At 45.5% G+C, this 24,941-nt stretch overlaps 1 protein-coding gene across 7 annotated transcripts in view; it reads right to left on the bottom strand.

Annotated features, from left to right (window-relative positions):
- The window catches only part of PALM2AKAP2 (PALM2 and AKAP2 fusion), a 761,359-nt gene that overhangs the window by 538,899 nt on the left and 197,519 nt on the right, over positions 1-24,941 (bottom strand). For 2 of the 7 annotated variants that reach the window (XM_063914267.1, XM_063914268.1), the window contains exon 1: positions 8,347-8,595. In XM_063914267.1, coding sequence (XP_063770337.1) covers positions 8,347-8,502 — 156 coding nt within the window. In that variant the 5' untranslated portion in view covers positions 8,503-8,595. Of the gene's footprint in view, positions 1-8,346; positions 8,596-24,941 lie in introns of those variants that run through there. The other 5 variants (XM_063914264.1, XM_063914266.1, XM_063914269.1 and 2 more) reach the window with 3 other exon arrangements.

Below are 24,941 nucleotides of genomic sequence, written 5' to 3'. Positions count from 1 at the left end.
GTCGACTAGACCCAGCATGCAGCAAGTGCACACACACTTGCTGATGCCAGGTCCGAAGAGGGAGGAGACGAGTGGCATTCTGCAGCATGGAATCGCTAGCAGCATCCCTGGTCAGCCCTGCTGCAGGGCCAACGGGGAATGTCGCTAGCACCTGCGGGAGCATGCATATTGTGGGTACACACTGGATGATGTGCCCGATATGTTGCTCCGATCTACAGGATTGGGCAACATATCAGCTAGTGTGTACCCAGCTTAATTGCAGCATTCTTTGATAACGTACATTGCTCTGCAAAACCAAGTGGTGCAGTGATTCCTGGCATTCCATATAGACACAAAGAAGATTCATGAGGTGGCGATAACTGAACAATTTAATGGCCGGCAGGGTACCCTCCTGCAACATCACCCATTTTCAGCAGCCATAGGGCTGTTCAGCCTTAAATCATTTAAGGTATCTTTTTCTTTTGCTTTTGGAAAAACAAATGCAGGTTGAGCCTCATTCAAGGAAAATAAACATTCTCAGGACAAAGATTTCCAATTGTTAATCCTAGTTGAATCCTTGGAAAACCTGTGAAACATGAGGTAAGGCAGGGAGCTGGCTGAGAGTAGATCCATGTCCCCTCTCTGAGCTTTGGCAGTGGTGTTCAGCACAGGAAAATAAACTCACCATTATTAACTTGTTCTTTTAGCTTATAGGGTTCAGGTTATTATGTTCTACACTGACTCTTAATGGGTTGCCAGGATTTAGTGATAAATATCCCCTAAGTGAAAGTCTTAAACATGCTACATTCATCAAGTTTTTATAAGTTAAGTTCCCAGCATTCTCAGTACGTTTCAGAACTCTGGACCTGATTCCGACACCACACCCCCGCAACGCTGTGTCGCTGCCCCCGCAACGTTGTGTTGCCGTCCCTGCACCCTGGGCCGCAAAATGGGAATATGCGTTTGCATCGCTGATGTGATCCATATTGAATAAGGCCCTCTGTGCTTTGAAGGTCAATTTATGAGCAAACTCTTTATCTCTGCGCAGAGACACCTCCTCCATCGCCACTTATCGCAGTTCTAAAGGTTGATGACGGTCGCCTGCTCTATCACATTACTTCTAATTGGCTGATTGCAAATGCACTGCTGGCAACTTTTTTTTTCCTTTTCAAAGAGATGGTGAGTTGTACATGCTGTATTACAAGAGGTTTTTTACATTTTACTATTTACCATTATGCAGAGTGGTTGACAGTCAGGCACCATTTGTGGGCATTGATGGAGGAGTGGTGTCAAACATGCAGGCGTGTTGCGGTCATACTTGGGGCATGTCGCTGGGTACACCTGCGAATCCTTACTCAAGCAGTGTGTCTCTGGCTTCTCTGTGCAGGATGCCATGCTGTGTGGTCAATCACCGAATTGAGCAGCCTATTATGGAAGGATCTGTGCTGAGACTACACAATGGCTTCGGTAGTCGTCTCTGGACTTTTCAGGGCTGCTGCAGATGCAATCCCCATAGTGTGTGTCCATGAATCAGGCCAGATATTTATTATACTGTAAAGGCTCTATGTGACAGGTCCAAATGACATGATTTTAGGTGTTTTTATCAATTTTAGAAGAAATCAAGAAACACTTGAGGATCTGCCCAAATCTCTAATAAAAGGGTCACAATCATGTGGTCCACTATGGCTGTAGGAATTATGGGCCTCACTCAGAGATGGAGGCAGTGCGGCGGAAAATAAGAATTTACTCACCGGTAATTCTATTTCTCGTAGTCCGTAGTGGATGCTGGGAACTCCGTAAGGACCATGGGGAATAGACGGGCTCCGCAGGAGACTGGGCACTCTAAAGAAAAGATTAGGTACTATCTGGTGTGCACTGGCTCCTCCCTCTATGCCCCTCCTCCAGACCTCAGTTAGGGAAACTGTGCCCGGACGAGCTGACATTACAAGGAAAGGAAATTTGAATCCAGGGTAAGACTCATACCAGCCACACCAATCACACCGTACAACTTGTGATAACCTTACCCAGTTAACAGTATGAACAACAACTGAGCCTCACTCAATGGATGGCTCATAATAATAAGCATAATTATTTAAGCAATAACTATATACACGTATTGCAGAAAGTCCGCACTTGGGACAGGCGCCCAGCATCCACTACGGACTACGAGAAATAGAATTACCGGTGAGTAAATTCTTATTTTCTCTGACGTCCTAGTGGATGCTGGGAACTCCGTAAGGACCATGGGGATTATACCAAAGCTCCCAAACGGGCGGGAGAGTGCGGATGACTCTGCAGCACCGAATGAGCAAACACAAGGTCCTCCTCAGCCAGGTTATCAAACTTGTAGAACTTTGCAAATGTGTTTGAACCCGACCAAGTAGCCGCTCGGCAAAGCTGTAAAGCCGAGACCCCTCGGGCAGCCGCCCAAGAAGAGCCCACCTTCCTTGTGGAATGGGCTTTTACTGATTTTGGATGCGGCAATCCAGCCGCAGAATGAGCTAGCTGAATCGTGTTACAGATCCAGCGCGCAATAGTTTGCTTTGAAGCAGGAGCACCCAGCTTGTTGGGTGCATGCAGGATAAACAGCGAGTCAGTCTTCCTGACTCCAGCCGTTCTGGAAACATATAATTTCAAAGCCCTGACTACGTCCAGGAACTTGGAGTCCTCCAAGTCCCGAGTAGCCGCAGGCACCACAATAGGTTGGTTCAAATGAAACGATGATACCACCTTTGGGAGAAATTGGGGACGAGTCCTCAATTCTGCCCTGTCCATATGGAAGATCAGGTATGGGCTTTTACATGACAAAGCCGCCAATTCCAACACACGCCTAGCCGATGCTAAGGCCAACAGCATGACCACTTTCCACGTGAGATACTTTAGTTCCACGGTCCTAAGTGGCTCAAACCAGTGGGATTTCAGGAAATCCAACACAACGTTAAGATCCCAGGGTGCCACTGGTGGCACAAAAGGGGGCTGAATATGCAGCACTCCCTTAACAAACGTCTGAACCTCAGGCAGTGAAGCCAGTTCTTTTTGAAAGAAAATGGATAGGGCCGAAATCTGGACCTTTATGGATCCCAATTTTAGGCCCATAGTCACCCCTGACTGTAGGAAGTGCAGGAAACGACCCAGCTGGAATTCCTCTGTAGGGGCCTTCCTGGCCTCACACCAAGCAACATATTTTCGCCATATACGGTGATAATGCTTTGCTGTCACGTCTTTCCTAGCCTTTATCAGCGTAGGAATAACTTCATCCGGAATGCCTTTTTCAGCTAGGATCCGGCGTTCAACCGCCATGCCGTCAAACGCAGCCGCGGTAAGTTTTGGAACAGACAGGGCCCTTGTTGCAGCAGGTCCTGTCTGAGAGGCAGAGGCCATGGGTCCTCTGTGCGCATTTCTTGCAGTTCCGGGTACCAAGTCCTTCTTGGCCAATCCGGAACAATGAGTATTGTTCTTATTCCTCTCTTTCTTACTATTCTCAGTACCTTGGGTATGAGAGGAAGAGGAGGAAACACATATACCGACTGGTACACCCACGGTGTCACTAGGGCGTCCACAGCTATCGCCTGAGGGTCCCTTGACCTGGCGCAATATCTTTTTAGCTTTTTGTTGAGGCAGGACGCCATCATGTCCACCTGTGGCAGTTCCCATCGCTTTGCGATCTGTGTGAAGACTTCTTGATGAAGTCCCCACTCTCCCGGGTGGAGGTCGTGTCTGCTGAGGAAGTCTGCTTCCCAGTTGTCCACTCCCGGAATGAACACTGCTGACAGTGCTTGCACGTGATTCTCCGCCCACCGAAGAATCTTTGTGGCTTCCGCCATTGCCATCCTGCTTCTTGTGCCACCCTGGCGGTTTACATGGGCGACCGCCGTGATGTTGTCTGACTGAATCAGTACTGGCCGGTTTCGAAGCAGGGGCTCTGCTTGACTCAGGGCGTTGTAAATGGCCCTTAATTCCAGTATATTTATGTGTAGAGAAGTCTCCAGACTTGACCACAGCCCTTGGAAGTTTCTTCCCTGAGTGACTGCCCCCCATCCTCGGAGGCTTGCATCCGTGGTCACCAGGACCCAGTCCTGTATGCCGAACCTGCGGCCCTCGAGAAGGTGAGCACTCTGCAGCCACCACAGAAGAGACACCCTGGCCCTTGGGGACAGGGTGATCAGCCGATGCATCTGAAGATGCGATCCGGACCACTTGTCCAACAGATCCCACTGAAAGATCCTCGCATGGAACCTGCCGAAGGGAATGGCTCATATGAAGCCACCATCTTTCCCAGGACTCGCGTGCAGTGATACACCGATACCTGTTTTGGTTTCAGGAGGTCCCCGACCAGAGATGCTAATTCCTGGGCCTTCTCCACCGGGAGAAACACCTTCTTCTGTTCTGTGTCCAGAATCATGCCCAGGAAAAGCAGACGCGTCGTAGGAATCAGCTGCGACTTTGGAACATTCAGAATCCAGCCGTGCTGTTGCAACACTTCCTGAGAGAGTGCTACGCTGATCAACAACTGCTCCCTGGACCTCGCCTTTATGAGGAGATCGTCCAAGTACGGGATAATTATAACTCCCTTCTGCCGAAGGAGTATCATCATTTCGGCCATTACCTTGGTAAATATTCTCGGTGCCGTGGACAGGCCAAACGGCAACGTCTGGAACTGGTAATGACAGTCCTGTACCACAAACCTGAGGTACTCCTGGTGAGGTGGGTAAATGGGGACATGCAAGTAAGCATCTTTGATGTCCAGCGACACCATAAAATCCCCCTCTTCCAGGCGATTCCATTTTGAACTTGAATTTCTTTATATAAGTGTTCAAGGATTTTAAATTCAGAATGGGTCTCACCGAACCGTCCGGTTTCGGTACCACAAACATTGTGGAATAGTAACCCCTTCCCTGTTGAAGGAGTGGGACCCTGACAATCACTTGCTGGAGGTACAGCTTGTGAATTGCCGCCAGTACTACCTCCCTTTCCATGGGGGAAGCTGGCAAGGCTGATTTGAGGTAACGGCGGGGGGGAGTCTCTTCGAATTCCAGCTTGTATCCCTGAGATACAATTTGTATAGCCCAGAGATCCACCTGTGAGCGAACCCACTGGTTGCTGAAGTTTCGGAGACGCGCCCCCACCGCACCTGGCTCCGCCTGTGGAGCCCCAACGTCATGCGGTGGACTTAGTGGAAGCAGGGGAGGACTTTTGTTCCTGGGAACTGGCTTCATGGTGCAGCTTCTTACCTCTACCCCTGCCTCTGGCAAGAAAGGATGCGCCCCTAACCCTCTTGCCTTTTTGGGAACGAAAGGACTGCATTTAATAATATGGTGCTTTCTTAGGCTGTGAGGAAACCTGAGGCAAGAAAGTCGACTTTCCAGCTGTCGCTGTAGACACGAGTTCCGACAGACCGTCCCCAAACAATTCCTCACCCTTATAAGGCAAAACCTCCATGTGTTTTTTAGAATCAGCATCTCCTGTCCATTGCTGAGTCCATAAGACCCTCCTGGCAGAAATGGACATAGCATTAATTCTAGAGCTCAGCAGGCAAATGTCCCTCTGAGCATCCCGCATATATAAGACGACGTCTTTGATATGGCCCAGGGTTAGCAAAACAGTATCTCTGTCGAGGGAATCTATGTTGTCTAACAGAGTATCTGTCCACGCTGCTACAGCACTACACATCCAGGCTGAAGCAATAGCAGGTCTCAGTAGAGTACCAGAGTGTGTATACACTGACTTCAGGATAGCTTCCTGCTTTCTATCCGCAGGCTCCTTTAGGGCGGCCGTATCCTGAGACGGCAGGGCCACCTTTTTAGATAAGCGTGTCAGTGCCTTGTCCACCCTAGGGGATGTTTCCCAACGTAACCTGTCCGTTGGCGGGAAAGGGTACGCCATCAGTAACCTCTTAGAAATCACTAATTTCTTATCAGGGGAACTCCACGCTTCTTCACACAATTCATTTAATTCATCAGATGGGGGAAAAGTCACTGGCTGCTTTTTCTCCCCAAACATATAAACTCTCTTGGTATTAACAAGGTTAATCTCAGAAATGTGTAATACATCTTTCATTGCAATAATCATGTATCGGATGGCCTTGGTCATTTTAGACTGTAAATGTGCCTCATCATCGTCGACACTGGAGTCGGACTCCGTGTCGATATCTGTGTCAACCATCTGAGATAGAGGGCGTTTATGAGCCCCTGACGTTTTCTGAGTCGCCTGGGCAGGCGCGGGCTGAGACCCCGGCTGTCCCAAGGCTGCAGCGTCATCAAACCTCTTATGTAAGGAGTTTACATTGTCATTTAAGACCTTCCACATATCCATCCAATCAGGTGTCGGCCCCGACGGGGGCGACACCACACTTATCTGCCCTTGCTCCGCCTCCACGTAACCTTCCTCATCAAACATGTCGACACAGCCGTACCGACACACCGCACACACACAGGGAATGCTCAGACTGAGGACAGGACCCCACAAAGTCCTTTGGGGAGACAGAGAGAGAGTATGCCAGCACACACCACAGCGCTATATAACACAAGGATTCTCACTGATAATAAGTGATTTACCCAATAGCTGCTTTATATATCTTGTTTGCGCCTAAATTTATGTGCCCCCCCTCTCTTTTTAACCCGTCTTGTACCTGGATACTGCAGGGGAGAGCCTGGGGAGCTGCTTCCAGCGGAGCTGTGAAGAGAAAATGGCGCTGGTGTGCTGAGGAAGAAGGCCCCGCCCCCTCAGCGGCGGGCTTCTGTCCCGCTTTCTGTGTGAAAAAATGGCGGGAGTTTTTACATATATACAGTGCCAGACTGTATATATGTATTTTTATGCCAAAATGTACTTCAATTGCAGCCCAGGGTGCCCCCCCCCCCCCAGCGCCCTGAACCCTACAGTGACCGGAGTGTGTAAGTGTGCTGGGAGCAATGGCGCACAGCTGCGGTGCTGTGCGCTACCTTAATGAAGACAGGAGTCTTCAGCCGCCGATTTCGTCGTCTTCAAGCTTCTGTTCTTCTGACTCTGCGAGGGGGACGGCGGCGCGGCTCCGGGAACGGACGATCGAGGACAGGTGCCTGTGTTCGAACCCTCTGGAGCTAATGGTGTCCAGTAGCCTAAGAAGCACAAGCTAGCTGCAAGCAGGTAGGTTTGCTTCTCTCCCCTTAGTCCCACGTAGCAGTGAGTCTGTTGCCAGCAGAAGCTCACTGAAAATAAAAAACCTAATAAATACTTTCTTTACTAGTAAGCTCAGGAGAGCCCACTAGGAGCACCCAGCTCTGGCCGGGCACAGATTCTAACTGAGGTCTGGAGGAGGGGCATAGAGGGAGGAGCCAGTGCACACCAGATCTTTTCTTTAGAGTGCCCAGTCTCCTGCGGAGCCCGCCTATTCCCCATGGTCCTTATGGAGTTCCCAGCATCCACTAGGACGTCAGAGAAAAGATGTTCCAGGTGTAAGTAATCATACATACTGGTGTTATTAAACGTAAGTATGCATGTGATGAGGATGGGATGTATCGCACAGTACGTGCCATACGTGATACATCATCCTCGAAAACTGTTGCCCTCAAATTGTGACCACCACCACCACTGTTGCCTTCTGTTTAGTCGCTCTCATTGCTTATTTTTTTTTCAAGAGTACTATTTTATCTTATTTTCCCTTTTCTTATATAGCTGTCATTCCCAAACTATTTACAGTAGCTCTCATTTGTGTCCATTAGCCCCAGTGAGGGTGCAGATGTTACATTACCTCTGTTGCAAATAAACAATGGTATTATTAAAATGAAATATATTCTTCTGATTTATCTGTAGGTGTCAATGTATTAGACAACTCACTTCTATTCACCTGCCAGGCCTACCATGACAAAACTGCATGATGTGTTAGATAAGGAGTGTCCACACTGTGATACCTATTCCTTTTAGTGTATGACAGCTTTAAAGGAACCATAACATTGCATCTATAACATATATTTGGCCACACCCCTGAAAAACTTAAACAGCACTAGATTAAAAGATTGAGAGTGCCTCTGAAAATTATGATGATGGAAGAGGAGGAGAAGGAGGAGGATGATAATAATAATAATAATAATAATAATAATAATAATAAATATAGAATTCATACATGGTTATAAATACACAATAGAGAATAACATAATGTAAACAGCATTTATCATGTAATATATGCATAAAAAGCTAGTAACCTGACAACCATTAATTTTGTTGCTAGATGAATATTTTATAGAAAACTGTTCTTACGAAAGCCTTGACTTGGAATTTTTCCAAGGCAGAAGCCTCCTCCATTGACAATGCACGGCTATAGAGACATATGTAACCAACATGTATAACATGGATGGTGAGAGAAAGTGCCTCTCCTTGGCTGCTAGCTCTTACCTTTAGGTGTTGCAATTGGAGAATCTGGTCTTCGAGCTGCTGTCTTTTGTCCTCAATCGCAGCCTGCCGTTTCCTTTTTTCCTTTGCAAGAAAAAGAAATAAAATGAACAATGAGAAAATGCACGTTCTGGTTTCCTTTTCAGCAGCTGTCACCATGTGCTAGCAGTGCTGTTCCAGTGCTGGGGATACATGTTATCATGAGGACTAATGCTGTACACTGACTGACATACAGTGAAAGCCACTAGTTCTATCAGTGATAGCTGCTACACTCCCAATTTAAAGGAACATGCCTATTTTACATTACAAGCACAGTTCTGCTTTTTTTTCCATTATACTGTTAAGATCGGTGTATTGACCATAATAACACAATGTTAAATGATACAGGAGCAGTATAATGTACTACAATGACTGCTTCTGCCTTTATGAAAATACAAAAATCTAATCAAATGACTACAAACTGGTCTTGCATGAAGATGCAATCATAAAACAACAGTGTACACATTAACAATGCGTGACAATAAAACACACAAAACACCTGTATGATAAAAATAAACTAAAACGATGTTAACAGAGATAATTGATGAATTTGGCATGGTTGTCTCTAGTAACTAAGAACAACACCCAGGGCTTATTCAATTAGGTATTATGTTTGTGTTTACTACACAGCAAATAGAACACACATAAAATGCTGCCTAAATGCCAATGTCAACAGGTTCTGCTGACTTTGTGTGTTTGGGTGTAATTAAAGCACAGAACCCTGCTCTTGCATTCCTGACATACACACAGCCTTTATGCTAACTCCATGCAGCAGTGATAGGCAACCTGATAAGTTTGGGAACCACACTGGGTGGCCATCTGACACTCAAAGGGTGACGCACATTACTCGTAGGGGTATATTTACTAAAGTGCAGATTTTTAGAAGTGGAGATGTAACCCATAGCAACCAATGAGATTCTAGCTATTATCTTCTATAGGTTAGGACGCCAGTCCGTTAGGACATTACAGTGCCTAGTATATAAAGTGCGTATTACAAAGTGCCATCTTAAAATCAACAGCAGCGTTATACCTGCATTAAACTGAAGGAAAACAAAAGGCATACAAACAATAAACCATAAAAAAATGCCACAAATGCCATGAAAACTAAAGAAAAAGTCCCAAAGAAAGATATTTTCAGGTTTATTCTCTCAGAAAGCTGTAACATATAACACGCTCATACTATGAACACAAACCAAGGAAAGTCAACATAAAAAAAAAACACAGTTCACATTTTTTTACCTTGTGATAAAAGATACTGAACCTTAAGGGCTTATGCAGGGGCGCAAATGGCCAGTTTTCACGTACTGCCCATGGGTAGATGAGAATTTACACATCTCTATGTATGGGGGTCATTCCGAGTTGTTCGCTCGTTATTTTTTTGTCGCAACGGAGCGAATAGTCGCTAATGCGCATGCGCAATGTCCGCAGTGCGACTGCACCAAGTAAATTTGCTATGCAGTTAGGAATTTTACTCACGGCATTACGAGGTTTTTTCTTCGTTCTGGTGATCGTAATGTGATTGACAGGAAGTGGGTGTTTCTGGGCGGAAACTGGCCGTTTTATGGGAGTGTGTGAAAAAACGCTACCGTTTCTGGGAAAAACGCGGGAGTGGCTGGAGAAACGGAAGAGTGTCTGGGCGAACGCTGGGTGTGTTTGTGACGTCAAACCAGGAACGACAAGCACTGAACTGATCGCAGATGCCGAGTAAGTCTGGAGCTACTCAGAAACTGCTAAGAAGTGTCTATTCGCAATTCTGCTAATCTTTCTTTCGCAATTTTAATATGCTAAGATTCACTACCAGTAGGCGGCGGCTTAGCGTGTGCAAAGCTGCTAAAAGCAGCTTGCGAGCGAACAACTCGGAATGACCCCCTATGTCCCTACTATCCTGAGACAGACGGAGTTTGGGAGGATCTGTCTTTCCATGAAATTGGGCATTTTGATATATTCCATGTTTTATCATCACAAAGGATCGGGAATGTATTACAGTAAGGGGTTACAGACTGTAAGAAAAGTACTAATGCAATTAATAGTGTGGCCCATGGAGCTTTAGAAGGTAAGAGGAGTGTATGTATTGGTCAAGATTGCTCATAGACTGGGAAAATTCCCCATTGTGCATCCCAGCCTGCTTATTACTCATTATTATGGTCATTTCTGAGGTAGGCAATGTGTGGCACCAAGCTGTCATGGGAGTATTGCCAGGAAATGGTGAACATTGTAGTTTCACAGCCGTTCAAAACAACACATTGGGGGGAATTCAATGGTTTGAAAAGTCATTTTGGGAGTCTTTTTTCCTGTCTATTGGATAGGAAAAAAACAGACACCCAACTGACTTTTCAAACAATTGAATACTGCCCATTGACTTCTCATTTAGTTGGCTGTATTTCAAAAGTAATTAAGTTTAAACTATTGTGGAACTGCAAAAACAGCCGCCATCAGGATGGGACTCCCAGGACTGGAGTCCTGGGCCTGGACAGATAGGAGGAGCCAGTGTAGATGGATCACTATGGTGTGTAATTGCTGGTACATTGAATAAAGTTTTTTTTTTTTTTAATATTAAGACAAGCCACCCATGCCGCACGCTGTCAGAGGAGCTGGCCATAGCGCGAAGAGAACAGCCACAGTAAGAAGACACAAGAGAAGGTGTCTGTGGGCTGCAGGGGCTGGATAGACAAAAGGGGTGCTGGATGGAGAGACAGAAGGTGGACTGGCTGGCTAGACAGAAGGGGGGCTGGCTGGTAAGACAGAAGGGGGGATGGCTGGTAAGACAGAAGGGGGGCTGGCTGGTCAGACAGAAAGGGGCTGGCCGGAAAGACAGAAGGGGGCTTGTTGGAGAGACAGAAAGGGGGCTTTAGCTGGAGAGACACTGTGGGGCTGGCTGGTTAGACAGAAAGGAGCTGGCTGGAAAGACAGAAGGGGGGTGGCTGGAGAGACAGAAGGGGGCTTGCCATAGGCGTGCGCACAGGGGGTGCCAGGTGCGCACAGGCACCCCCTAATGTCCAGCACTCACCACTCGCCGCACTCCCCACACGCCACGCATGATATGGCATAGTAGTTTGTGATGATCGCTGGGCCCGTGCTGAGCTCAGCCGGCTTATCATTGTTGTCTGTCACTGTGCCTCTTCCCCTGCTGTGCCTGCCTACCGCCGCGGATGATGTACATGTACAGTAGCGGCAGCGCAGAGAGGACTGACGTCAGGCTCTGCCTATTGATGCGAAGTGTTCAATTCACACCGTGCTCCCTCCCTTCCCATCCGGCTGCTCTCCTCCTGCCTGCGCTCTCAGTCCATGTATGCCCTGCCACTGCCGTCCCGCCAACACCGCAGGCAGCATTCCTCTCAAGAGGACTCGTAGACGCTGTAAGAACGGAGGAAACAGCTGAGTCTGAGACAGTTTAGCAGAGGGTGAGACTCTGTCATTCTTTTCTTTTTACTTTGTTTTGATTTTTTTTTTTTTTTTTTTAACATATTCAGGATCAGGATATACTAGCTGAGGTAAGCATTCAGTAGTTTCCTGAGTGCACCTATAGTCAATAGGTGCACTCAGGAAACTACTGAATGATTGGCTGCTTGGTTCTGCATATATATATATATATATATATATATATGTGGATTAAGTAACGGGTCATGTGACATCCTTAGGCTAGCCAGGCCGTGGAACGCAGACGCGTGCACGGCATTGGTGTGACGAGGATAGTCACGTGCTGCACCCGGAAATCCCCAGCGCCGTGGTACGCATGCACGTCCCGGCTTATATCTGTTGTATAGCGTTGGCTGACACATGAGCGGTGAGGTGAGACGCACGCCGTGGGCAGCTGTGTTGATGAGTTTGATCAGCTGCAGTAAGTAATATGTATTTAGTGGGTTACAAAGTTGGTTGTGTCTGTTAGGTGTCTGCTTGCAGATGGCTCTGGATGGTGGAAGGTGACTGTTATTTGGTGTGCGAGTCTTGAACGGTCCACATGGGACCGAGGTCGACGGACGTACTGGTTTGATCTTTTTTACATCCTCTTTATAAGCAAAACATTTGTTTTCCAAAAAGCACTTTATGATGCTGCATAAGCTGTATTTTATTCAAGAGTTTTTGCTGAGCCACCACCATCAATGTGATTCCACCTGAAATGCCCGTTGTTGGGTGAAAATAAAATTTATAAGACTTTTTTTCATATACCATGATTGATTGAGTGCCTCTTTTCCATGATATATTTTTACTGGACCATCAAGGAACAGATTATAGGGAGCACCTGGATATACTAGTATTTAAAAGTGTGCAAATGTTTATATATAGCTTTATATATATATATATATATATATATATATATATATATTATAACCCTTTTCTTTTTTTCATTTTCATGACTGCATTTTTTTATTTATTTTTTAGAACGCATTCTTCTTCTTTTTTTTTACGTACTGTATTTGGCCAGGCCAGCCAGGGGCAAAACGCATGTACAGTGTATACTATATATACATGAAGATACCTGAAAAAAAAAAAAAAAAAAGATCTGTGGATACAATCACGAAAAAAATGAAATAGAAAAGAAGGGCTACATAAATATATTAGCATTCAGTAGTTTCCAGAGTGCACTTATAGATCTCATTCTTTCCTTTTTAGTAACTGTATTTATATACAATGATGAGATGGGTATGGTAGCACCGGGATGTAGTTATGTGACCAGCATACCGGTCATACCGGCAGTACTACACATACTGTGTTGTATAATATGAATTTCGGCTCATACTGTGTGGCGTAATGTGAATTTCGGCTCATACCGTTTAGCGTAATGTGAATTTTGGCTCATACCGTGTGGCGTAATGTGAATTTTGGCTCATCCCGTGTGGTGTAATGTGAATTTTGTCTCAAACCGTGTGGCGTAATGTGAATGTTGCCTCATCCCGTGTGGTGTAATGTGAATTTCGGGCCATACTGTGTGGCATAATGTGAATTTCATCTCATACTGTGTGGCATAATGTGAATTTCGGGTCATAATGTGTGGCATAATGTGAATTTCGTCTCACACGGTGTGGCGTAATGTGAATTTCGGCTCATACCGTGTGGCATAATGTGAATTTTGCCTCATCCTGTGTGGTGTAATGTGAATTTCGGGCCATACTGTGTGGCATAATGTGAATTTTGTCTCATACTGTGTGGCATAATGTGAATTTCGGGTCATACTGTGTGGCATAATGTGAATTTCGTCTCATACTGTGTGGCATAATGTGAATTTTGGCTCATACCGTGTGGTGTAATGTGAATTTTGGCTCATCCCGTGTGGTGTAATGTGAATTTTGGCTCATACTGTCTGGCGTAATGTGAATTTTGTTTCATACTGCATGGCGTAATATGAATTTCGTCTCATACCGTGTGGCGTTATGTGAATTTTGGCTCATACTGTGTGGTGCAATGTGAATTTCGGCTCATACTGTGTGGCGCAATGTGAATAAGGGGCACTACTGTCAGTAGCTGGTGAGCATGGGAGCATGTGTGACAAATGCTGGTGTCCTGCAGAGGTGGGGTCTGATGGCATAGAAAGAGCCCAATGTGGCTTTGATGGCACGTGTATACATTTTAAACTTTACTTGTGTTATATTAAAACTGATATGTTCGGCCCCCTAATTCTCCCGTACTTTTCAGAATGACCAACTCAAAATTTGGGTGTAGGTGTTGGCGGGTACAAAGGGTGGTGTGTGTGTGTGGGGGGGGGGAATGCATATGCACCTAGGCCCACCACTCTCTCTAGTTCTGCCACTGGGTCAGGGATAGGTTGGGGAAGTGTAAGCAGTGATAGGGTGCAGCGGCAGCAACTAAGGGTTATGCCCTAGAAGACATTTAGTACCGGCCGGTGGTCACACCATTATGTTTCATTTTATTTCTCTGGGGTGTATTATATCTATTTGTAGTATTAGGAACAAGGGAGAAATTAGTATAAGCCATGTGATTTACTGAGAGAATGTAAACTAGTGCTAGACACGCCCATAGAGCGGTGCTAGACACGCCCCATAAGGTGGTGCTAGACACGACCCTCCTGCGGTGCACCCCCTAATAAAATTAGCTGCGCACGCCTATGGGGCTTGCTGGTTAGACAGAAAGGTACTGGCTGATAAGACAGGAGGGGGCTTGCTGGTGAGAAAGAAGGGGGGCTGGAGCTTAAGAGACACTGGGGCTGGGACTGAAGAAACCACAGGGGAAGAGGCGGAAGAGAATTGGGAAGAATTAACTGGAGATTAGTCTCAACTGGTAGGATTACTGGCACAATTCCAACTCCTTTGCACCCCATCCCCCCACCACCCTTCACCCTCGCGCTATGCTACTGCGCATGCACTGTTAGGGATGGGAGGCCACCACAGTCTATTTGACCTCCAGAGGGGAGGGGTGGCTCTCCTTTTTGTGACTACAAGTCTGAACATTTTACCAGGCATGCTCAGAACTGCAGTTTTGCAAGGCTTACACTTATCAATACATTTATAAACTCTGTGCACCATCTTGCTGTGTCTCTGTTGCCACACTGAATACCACTGGATCCTATCTCCATGCTTGAGTGCAACCAGATGCCCAGACTGTCTACTTACAAGCCCGCAGCTGCACATGCTGTGAGTGCTGCTGGGATCACACTTAGATCCTGCTTTTACCTACTTTCATATGATGACAGATATGATTTTAAAATATATATAATACTAGTTAAAAGCCAGTCAAAATTACGGACACCAGGGCCGGATTATAGGGGGAAGGTCGCTACTAACATAGTGTTCACTCTAGGAGTGAAATGGGGCAGGGCGCGTTCGAAATAGGGGCGCGACCACGCAAATTAGGGGGCGTGGCCACGCCTCAGTCATTTTAGGGGGCGGTGTGGCCCACAGACGCTACTATAGAGAGCGTCTGTGGCCGGCGACGTCACTGTTGGGGGCGTGCCCAGCACCTCCGTCGGTGCTGGGCTTCCCCCAGCCCTCTCCCAATGCGTGAATGGATGCCGCGCGCATGCGCACGGCATCTATACACGCCGGGAGGGCAGGGAGCGGGCGGCTGTTCTAGCAGGGCGCCGCAAAAGGGGCAGGGCGGGTTTTGCCTGTTAAAAAACGGGCAGGGCGCGGCGCCCTGCTAAAACAGCCTAGAGTGAACACTATAACATAGGAGCTGCCGTGTTTCTAGAAGTCCTGCTGCTGGGAGCTGGGCTCTGTCATACCGAGGGTATAGCCTTTTAAATATATAGATGTTGTAAATTTGTAATGGGCAGGTTATAATGATGTTGCACTATATACACGAGTACTGGCACGTGTAAGCTCACCAGTCCCCGCACAGCTCTTGACACCAGTAGTCACCAACAGCTGGCCGGAGGGGTCTGGGCATGGCCTGTGTGGGGTGTTGGAGGGGCAAGCACAGGACCCCACTCCTCCACAGTATATAAGGCAGTTGAGCCGAATATCTTCCTCCTCACCCGCATCATCTGCAGGCCCAGCGCAGACCCCTTCTCCTCCCGGTCACCGCACTGCTCACCCTACACAGGGTCTCACCCCTTCCCGCCGGACTGATTCATCCTCTCCCCCCCGCCAGTAAGTGGCCACACCTGCCTCCACTCTGAGTGCTGCGGGACCGTCTGGTGGTTCCTACTTCGGTTTCCTGGTTACTGTTGTTACTTGTAGCCGAGTCCTGGGGTAACCTAGGGTTGCAGCATAGTCTATGGAGGAGGGGGTGCAGAGTATGCGGTATATGGCGGATGCAGTATATTGAGGAGGGATGTGCCCTGTATATAAGGGGCACTATATGAAGGGGTATGAGGGTGCAGTATGTGTATATATGGGCAGTATATGGTGGGGGGTGCAATGTACATAGGGGGTGTCCCTCCAGAGGCTTCCGGCGGAACCACAGAGGTGAGGAGCTGCATTAGATTAATGTAACCGTAAGTGGAAATCAAACAAAAGGATAGAAAAGCCAGTCAATTTTGAATATAAATGGCAACTGCCACACCAAAAACCTACCCCTACCCCCACTTTCTCTCTCGTCAGCACCCTCTCTCCATATTCAGCAAGTGTGAAACAGTCAGATCAGTGTTTTTACGTAATTAACAGCAAGCTGTAACATCTCCCTGCACGATCACTTTCATTTGGTTCTTAGTCACCTCCCTGACTAGGGCACTTCTCCCTGATCGCTCAGTTTAGATGGCCGGCCAGCTCTAGGAAGAGTCCTGGTGGTTCCGAACTTCTTCCATTTACAGATGACGGAGGCCACCGTGCTCATTGGGACCTTCAAAGCAGCAGATATTATTTTGTACCCTTCCCCAGATTCTCCTGACGAAGCTACATGCAAAACTAGTAGAGGTGTGGCCTGCTAGACGTACCAAGCTGACCACCGGTCTCTGCCCCCTGCCTGTGTTGGTGTCCCGACGAGCCACGGCGTTGTCCCGTAAGCCGCGGGCGTGGTGTGAGGTCACGATTCCCAGTGCAGCACAGCTCTTACCGGCAGGCAGAGATTGGAGGTTTCATTCTGTATACATCATGTGGTAACCAGTCCACACGGGTGAGAACCTCGGTATGAGTCTCATTCATTTAATGTGGATTCCATGTCACAGTGAGCTTATTTGTTAATGTGGATCCTTTGTTAAAGGGATTTTACCTGTTTTAAGTAAAAGTGATTTGCACTATGTGCGCCCCCTCCTTCTGTTTCTGTATTTAGAATATATATTTATATATACACACATATATAATATATATGTAGTTTATGACATAATGCCATATGATTACTTTTACAAAGAATACAGTTTACAAAATGAATCTTGCTATTGCTTATATGCTAACCAGTGGTGTAGTAATAGCCCCCCACATACCAGGGTTGGGGGTGCTATAGATGGCGACTGTGATGTCCCGTGGGCGGTAGGGGGTGTTCTATCTTCCACTCAGCATGTAGGACCTGGAGCAGTAATTTCTGCTAATTACTCCTTTACTGCACAGATGGTGGGAAATGGGGTGGGAGGGAGAACACTAAACTGTAGAAGGGGGCATTATGCTGAATGAAGGGGTCCAGGTACATGACTTCCAGGATGGCAGGGGGTGTTTAATATGCAGGGGAGTGGTGGATAGTGGAGTGGGCTTAATATTCATCATTTTCCGGTGGGAGGGCAGCTTGCTTGACTGCAGATATCTCCAGTTCCTAGAAATAGATTTCTTAGCTATCAATGGGACAAAAAAACTAGAGTCCCACCTTTCAGAAGGGGACTTGGGGATCAGATTTCAGGAGCCAGAGCAATCCACCGATGAAAATATAAACTGCATACCAGGCATGTGGAGCAGGAAGAAGGGACGAGCTGTTGGAAGGCTGATATCTCAGGTTCTTGGAATAGTAGAAACAAGATGCCAGCGTCCACCGAAAGGGGAGAGTCCCAGCTTTTGGAGTATGCCCTCTTGTTTCGACCATTTTAATGTGTCACCCTTTTTCCTGTGTCGACAATGCCAATGTCGACCAATAGTGGTCGACCTATTGACTGTCAACTTAATCCATGTCGACCTACCACCAGGATACCTGCAGCTGAGCTCAGTAAGAGTGAGGTCAGCAGTAAGCTGCAGGCCAATATAGTTACCAATCAGCTGCAGCGCAGGAGGCACTCAGAGAGGTCCACCGAGGGGCGTGAACTGGATGCAGGGGATGTGGGGCTCGGAGGCAGTCTGAACCTCATAGGAATGGCATCCACAGGGAAAGCAGGCAGCACAGCAGCAGTGATCTTTGTAGTGTGAGTGATCATGTGCAGGAGGGAAGGGAGGACAAGGTGTCTTCTGAAGGAGAAGGGCCCTCCTTATCCAGCCTGACCGTGTCCTGCTTCTTTGCTAGTTCCCACAGCAAACCGCATCGTACTGTAAAGAGTCTGACTCATTATTAGCACTGCTGATACTACTTAATTGCGGCAGGGCACCGGTGCAATGCACCCGCTGCAATGTCAGTAGTTCCAACGCTGATGCCTTGCTTACAGAAAATGATTTGGGCAACTAATTTAGCAGACAACATTATAGTGGTTACTGATAAGTTTTCGGGACAGGAAACAATTTTCTCCTACAGCCACATTGGGGTGTTGCTTTATCTTTCTCTGGACTACCAAATATATGCACTTAATGGACCTGTTTCTTTCTTCAGAATTACTCATTTCTGGCTAATACTTAATACTATAACACATTAGTGCATCTTCTATTAACTATTTCATAGATTTTTGGTCATTTCCAAACCTTTTCAACTTAGTTACTTACTCCACTTGCTCAGAAATTGCATCCTAAAGTGTTTGAAATATAAATGTGTGATTTAAACATGAATGAGGCTTTTTCTATGTTTCTACCACACTGACAGTTGTCTTGATTTTAGTCCTGCAGTTATTAACATTGGAAGCACTGTGCATCAGTTCCGGGGTTAAGGACTGCCTTTGACAGCCAATACAGTCTCAGTTTCTCTTTTCCATGAATACAGCCAATTGGATTGCATTCCATTGTGAAGTGTGAGGCCCTAACAGAAATCAGCTGATTCCTGTATTATAATATTATGGGATTTATTTGCACAGCATTGAGTACTGACTGAGAACAAGCTGCCAGTGTGCAGGATGAAATGTGTACATGTAATCAGCCATTATTTTGGTATCAAAGTGCAAACGTGCAGCAACCTATGCTAACCAACCTACAATTGGCTCTGATTGATCTTCAGCAAGATAGAGAATAATGGAAAATATGTCATTGATTTGATTTAGAACAATATGATGTAATGCAGATGTTTGTGAAACTATGTTAATGACTGAAACAAGCATATAATTATGTATTTTGATTATGGAAGTATATAGGGACTGATCCTAAATTGTAAGCAATTACTGTTATTTCATCTTCTACCTTTACATAAAACTGTACACAATATACACTGTATTAATAAGTTAATTGATATTGAACACTAACTCCTCAGTTATTCCAAATTAACCACGTTGATAGAAATAAACTCTTTTCTGTCATAGGGCCTAATTCAGACCTGATCGCAGCTGTGCGTTTTCGCACAGCAGGTGATCAGATTTGAACTGCGCATGCGCCGCAGTGCGCCAGCGCATGCCAGAGATGCTATGAGCATCTCAGCCCAACGCTGGGCTGGCCGTGGCAGCTGCGTGACATCACACGCAACCGCTGCGACCCGGAGAGCGACGGGTAGCTCCCTGCTAGCGCGCAGGAGATACGCTGGTAGGGAGCTACTCTTCAGGTACAAAAGAATCACCACAGTGTGATGCTTTTGTACCTGTGCAGCGGGGGGAAGGCCAGACATGCGCCAAAATTGTGCACGGCTACGATCAGGTCTGAATTAGGCCCATAGTCAAGTTGTTAAACAAATTTTTTTTTTAAATAATCTAATAGGTAAAAGTAAAATCACATACAAGAAGATATTCAGTACCAGCTCTTAACAGGTTTAGCATAATATATTTTCTTCTAATTGGACTATAAAAAAGCAGAAGTTATGTCTGTCTGTCTATCTATCTATCTATCTATCTATCTATCTATCTATCTATCTATCTATCTTTCTTTCTATCTATCTATCTATCTATCTATCTATCTATCTATCTATCTATCTATCTATCTATCTATCTATCTATCTATCTATCTATCTATCTATCTATCTATCTATCTATCTATCTATCTATCTATCTAGACAAGAACACTGGAATAGTGTTTGAGGGCAGGTATGTTTGTCCCAGGTTCTTGTCTTACATGTATTAGAAAAATGAAAACTTCTAGGAAAATGTTTTGTTTTGTCAGAACCTTTTCATTTTTTTGGGGAAAAGCTGGATAAGAGCCCTGAAAGAGAGATAGGGCAAGTTCCAGACATTGGGCCCAGTTCGGGTCTTTGGCCTCACAGAAGGCTAATCAGGGGTTTCAGCTGTGCAAGAATGTTATAGGGCTGCTGGGCTGATCAGTGTGTGCAGACTGCCTGAGGAGACTGGAGGATCTCTGAAGAGAGAAACACGCTTCCTTATACAAGTGAGCCATACAGTGTTGACTGGAAAACTTTGTGTTTTTGTTTAGTGATAGTTAGGAACATCCTGTGTTTAGTTAGTGCCGGACAGGCAAGGTATTTTCTTTTGATGTTTGTTTTATTTTCTGCTTAATAAAACTGGTTGTGGCCAGTTGCACCACACACTGGACTTGTGTGATTCCTCAGCTGCTGCTTGCTGCCATTTACCCCAAGGAAACGGCACCTTGTTCCCTTACAGTGTTACACTATCTATTGTGTAACAGAGGCTTGGCCAACCATTAGACCAGAGTACATATCCTGCAAATAACATGGATAGTGCAGTGCAATTTATAAGTAATAATAAAGCTTATGATATATATCACCTTAATGCACTCTACATATGATAGTGACCCCCCCATACAAACTAAAGGGTAAATTTACTCTAGATTGATTTTAAATCGATCAACATCGATGTTGTGTTTCAGGGTCTAAATCACACATTTACTTTCAGATTTATTTTTTTTAGTTAGTAAATTTGTGATATAAGCCCTGAAGCACAACATCAATGTTAAACAATTTAAAATCGTTCAAAGCCGATATTTAGTAGATTTACCCCCAAGATTCAATGAGAACTGCGTTAAGTATCAGCACTAATAGACTCTAGAGTAACAATGTATAATTTGAGTGCATGATCTGGACCCTGACATTAGAGGGAGGGGGGGGGGGGGGTCCTCAGGCAGTGGGGCCCACTGGAGTTTTTCCCTGTACCATTGTGGACCAGTTCAAACCTGGCAGGGGGTCCCTACAGGGATAAACGCATTTGATTTAAGTACTACATCCTTCAAATACTATAAAGGATTTTAATAAAAAACAAGAAGCTTTTCTGGCCATAATAAGGAATTTCAGTGCCGCATGTTTTGATGTGTCTGTAGCTGATTATAATTTTTATTTTGGTTTAGAATAAGTTACACTACTATTTGCACAATTCTGCTTTTACGAGCACCTGTTAACCCCTAATGAAGTGAGAAGCAATGATGCAAAACACGTGTAGGGTTTTAGTCTTACTATAGCACATGTCGTCACTTAACGTCAAAGCCATATGGAGGGTTACAGAAAGCGTAGCTACTGGTTATTCTCTGGGATTTAGCAGTTACAACTGGGAGTTCCTTTTGTCTGCACATGTGAGCATAGAAAGCTTCCAGAAAATGTTTACATTTAAGGTTCTAGAGCAATAAATTATTTATATGGGCAGGGAGATAACAGCAAAGCATTTGCTATAGTTTTGTAGAGCTGATTGATCATCTCACTACATTACTTTGTAATCATTTATGTATTTTTATTTAAATGATGAATAACATTAACAAACTTTTTTTTTTTCTTTAGGTTATTTAATCCCAATGTCTGAACAATATTTGACTGAACTAACAAAACATTTGTTGGATAATACAGGACGCATATTTGTTGTTTACTCTTTTGCATGTATTTCAGTCACTGGTGACTATGGCCCTCATTCCGAGTTGTTCGCTCGGTATTTTTCATCGCATCGCAATGAAAATCCGCTTAGTACGCATGCGCAATGTTCGCACTGCGACTGCGCCAAGTAACTTTACTATGTAGAAAGTAATTTTACTCACGGCTTTTTCATCGCTCCGGCGATCGTAATGTGATTGACAGGAAATGGGTGTTACTGGGCGGAAACACGGCGTTTCAGGGGCGTGTGGCTGAAAACGCTACCGTTTCCGGAAAAAACGCAGGAGTGGCCGGAGAAACGGTGGGAGTGCCTGGGCGAACGCTGGGTGTGTTTGTGACGTCAACCAGGAACGACAAGCACTGAACTGATCGCACAGGCAGAGTAAGTCTGAAGCTACTCTGAAACTGCTAAGTAGTTAGTAATCGCAATATTGCGAATACATCGGTCGCAATTTTAAGAAGCTAAGATTCACTCCCAGTAGGCGGCGGCTTAGCGTGTGTAACTCTGCTAAATTCGCCTTGCGACCGATCAACTCGGAATGAGGGCCTATGTCTTTTACATGTACATGTGGTTTTATGAGAATATTCATACAAGTAATTGTAATACATATGTAAAATAAAACCACAGCTCATTAAAACAAACATTTTCAGTGCAATGTTAGGAATGCTGTAAATTTAGCTGCCCACTTTCTACTGTATATAGGGGGTAATTCAGAGTTGATCGCAGCAGCAAATTTGTTTGCAGTTGGGCAAAACCATGGGGGTCATTCTGAGTTGATCGCTAGCTGCATTCGTTCGCTGTGCAGCGATGAGGCAAAAAAAGGCACTTCTGCGCATGCGTATGCGGCGCAATGCGCACGCGCAACGTACTATTACAACGAACGTTGTAGTTTCACACAGGGTCTAGCGATGCTTTTCAGTCCCACTGGCTGCCGCAGAGTGATTGACATGAAGTGGGCTTTCTGGGTGTCAACTGACTGTTTTCAGGGAGTGTTCGGAAAAACGCAGGCGTGCCAGAAAAAACGCAGGCGTGGCTGGGCGAACGCAGGGTGTGTTTGTGACGTCAAAACAGGAACTGAATGGTCTGAAGTGATCGCAAGCGCTGAGTAGGTTTTCAGCTACTCTGAAACTGCACAAAAAAAGTTTGTAGCCGCTCTGCGATCCTTTCGTTCGCACTTCTGCTAAGCTAAAGTACACTCCCAGTGGGTGGCGGCATAGCGTTTGCACGGCTGCTAAAAACTGCTAGCGAGCGAACAACTCGGAATGACCACCCATGTGCACTGCAGGGGGGGCAGATATAATATGTGCAGAGAGAGTTATAGGCCCTACACACTGGGCGATATCACTCAAAGATATGAACGATCTCGTTCATTAATGAACGAGATACCGTTCATATTTTTGAGTGTGGAGGCACCAGCTCGTTCATCGCTGGTGCCCCGTCGGCTGTGCATGCAGGCCAATATGGACGATCTCGTCCATATTTGCCTGCACTTCTATGGAGCCGGGTGACGGGGGGAGTGAAGAAACTTATCTGTCCCCCCATATCCACCGTCGGGCAGCTTGGCGGCGGATCTTTAAATGTGCATATAGTGATGTACCGTTTAAGAATTTAATATACAATCACATAAAACATAGGAATAAAACAATCAAATGCATGGTATCCAGGGTACAAAGAATCCAAAGTGCGTAATTACCAGCAGCAAATAAGAACTGTCTCACGGCAGTTCTAAGAGCATGAGGATTTGTTTCCCACGGCAACTGCGGCTGTAGCTTCCTCTGTCGTCTGGTCTGTTTTTCAAACGCACATGAAGTCCCCTTGGATATAATGGCATTTGATTGTTTTATTCCTATGTTTTATGTGATTGAATATTAAATTCTTAAACGGTACATCACTATATGCACTTTTTTTCTTTGTTATATAACATTGAAAATTACCCGGAGGAATTCTGCACTACAGTTGGTCCCTCCTATGGGCGCTTGTATGTATTATCACATTATTCTGCAGTTTGCTTGAGATCTTTTTCTCTTGGTGGAGGTACATATGAGAGTTACCTCTGTGCGATTTGTACATCTATTAGCTGCCTATTTTCGAAGCGCACTGATAATTATTCATTCTTTGGTTGCTAACAAATTTGCTGCTGCGATCAACTCTGAATTACCCCTATAACATGGAGCCGGAAATGTTGTCAGATCTATTTTAGTTTTAATAAATTTAAATGCTTGAATTTACTGAAATGTAGACAGGTAATAAATTGGAGTTAAGTTTTACACATACAGTAGGCACAAATTTCCAGCAATTGAATCTTTACGTTATTTTTCATTTGGGCAGCTGGTAGGCCCTGTAATGGCCACAGGGCCCTAGGCAGCCTTGCAGATAATGCCGGGCTTAATGATGAGGAACACTTCATTCCAAAATGAGCTTGCAAAATACTGTATTGTGGCAAATGCAAGGTAAAACTTTCAAGGAATAGTTTAGGAAATTTGGGAATTAAATGTTTTGTTGTCATTTATATTATGGGGCTGTGGCTGAATTCATCTTCAGGTGGGCCCACGCCATACACCCTGCACCCACGTATAGGTATCTCCGGAGTGCCGCATCAGCATGGGGCCTAACGCTGCAGTGCAGTAGAAATCCCAGGGAAAATGAAGCTGCGGCCAATTTCCTCATGATTTACACATGCACAGTAGAGAAGTCCCCAGGAATAAGGCGCTTGCATCATTTTCCCCAGAGATTTGCACATCCTGAATAGACTTAGGCCAGAGTCTGCTGCACTGCTAGAGAAGACGGTGCCCACATGGAGTCTGCACACAGGCCCTCTCTTCTTTTAAACCTTCCCTGATTGAGCATCCGAGCCCAGGTAGGAGGATGATGTTACCTTGACCAATGCAGTATTTGATTTCAGTGCACCCTGAGGAGAGTTCCTTTTTAAGAAAATGCTAGTAGTAAGAACTGGCAAACTGATGAACTATACAGATATTTGGGAATCACAGATTTCTGTAAATTGTAATTAAAACCAGATTAAAAAAGATATATATTTTTCCGTTTCCAGAACTACATGATGCCGACTATGAATATACAATATATTTATATTGTATTGTATGTAAGCTTTCCTGTTTGCAAGAGATAAGGTCTATCCTCA

The sequence above is a fragment of the Pseudophryne corroboree genome, chromosome 1 (assembly GCF_028390025.1).
Source record: "Pseudophryne corroboree isolate aPseCor3 chromosome 1, aPseCor3.hap2, whole genome shotgun sequence".
Lineage (NCBI taxonomy): Eukaryota > Metazoa > Chordata > Amphibia > Anura > Myobatrachidae > Pseudophryne > Pseudophryne corroboree.
The sequence above is the reverse complement of the archived record's forward strand: the minus strand, read 5'-3'. Positions and strand labels throughout refer to the sequence as shown.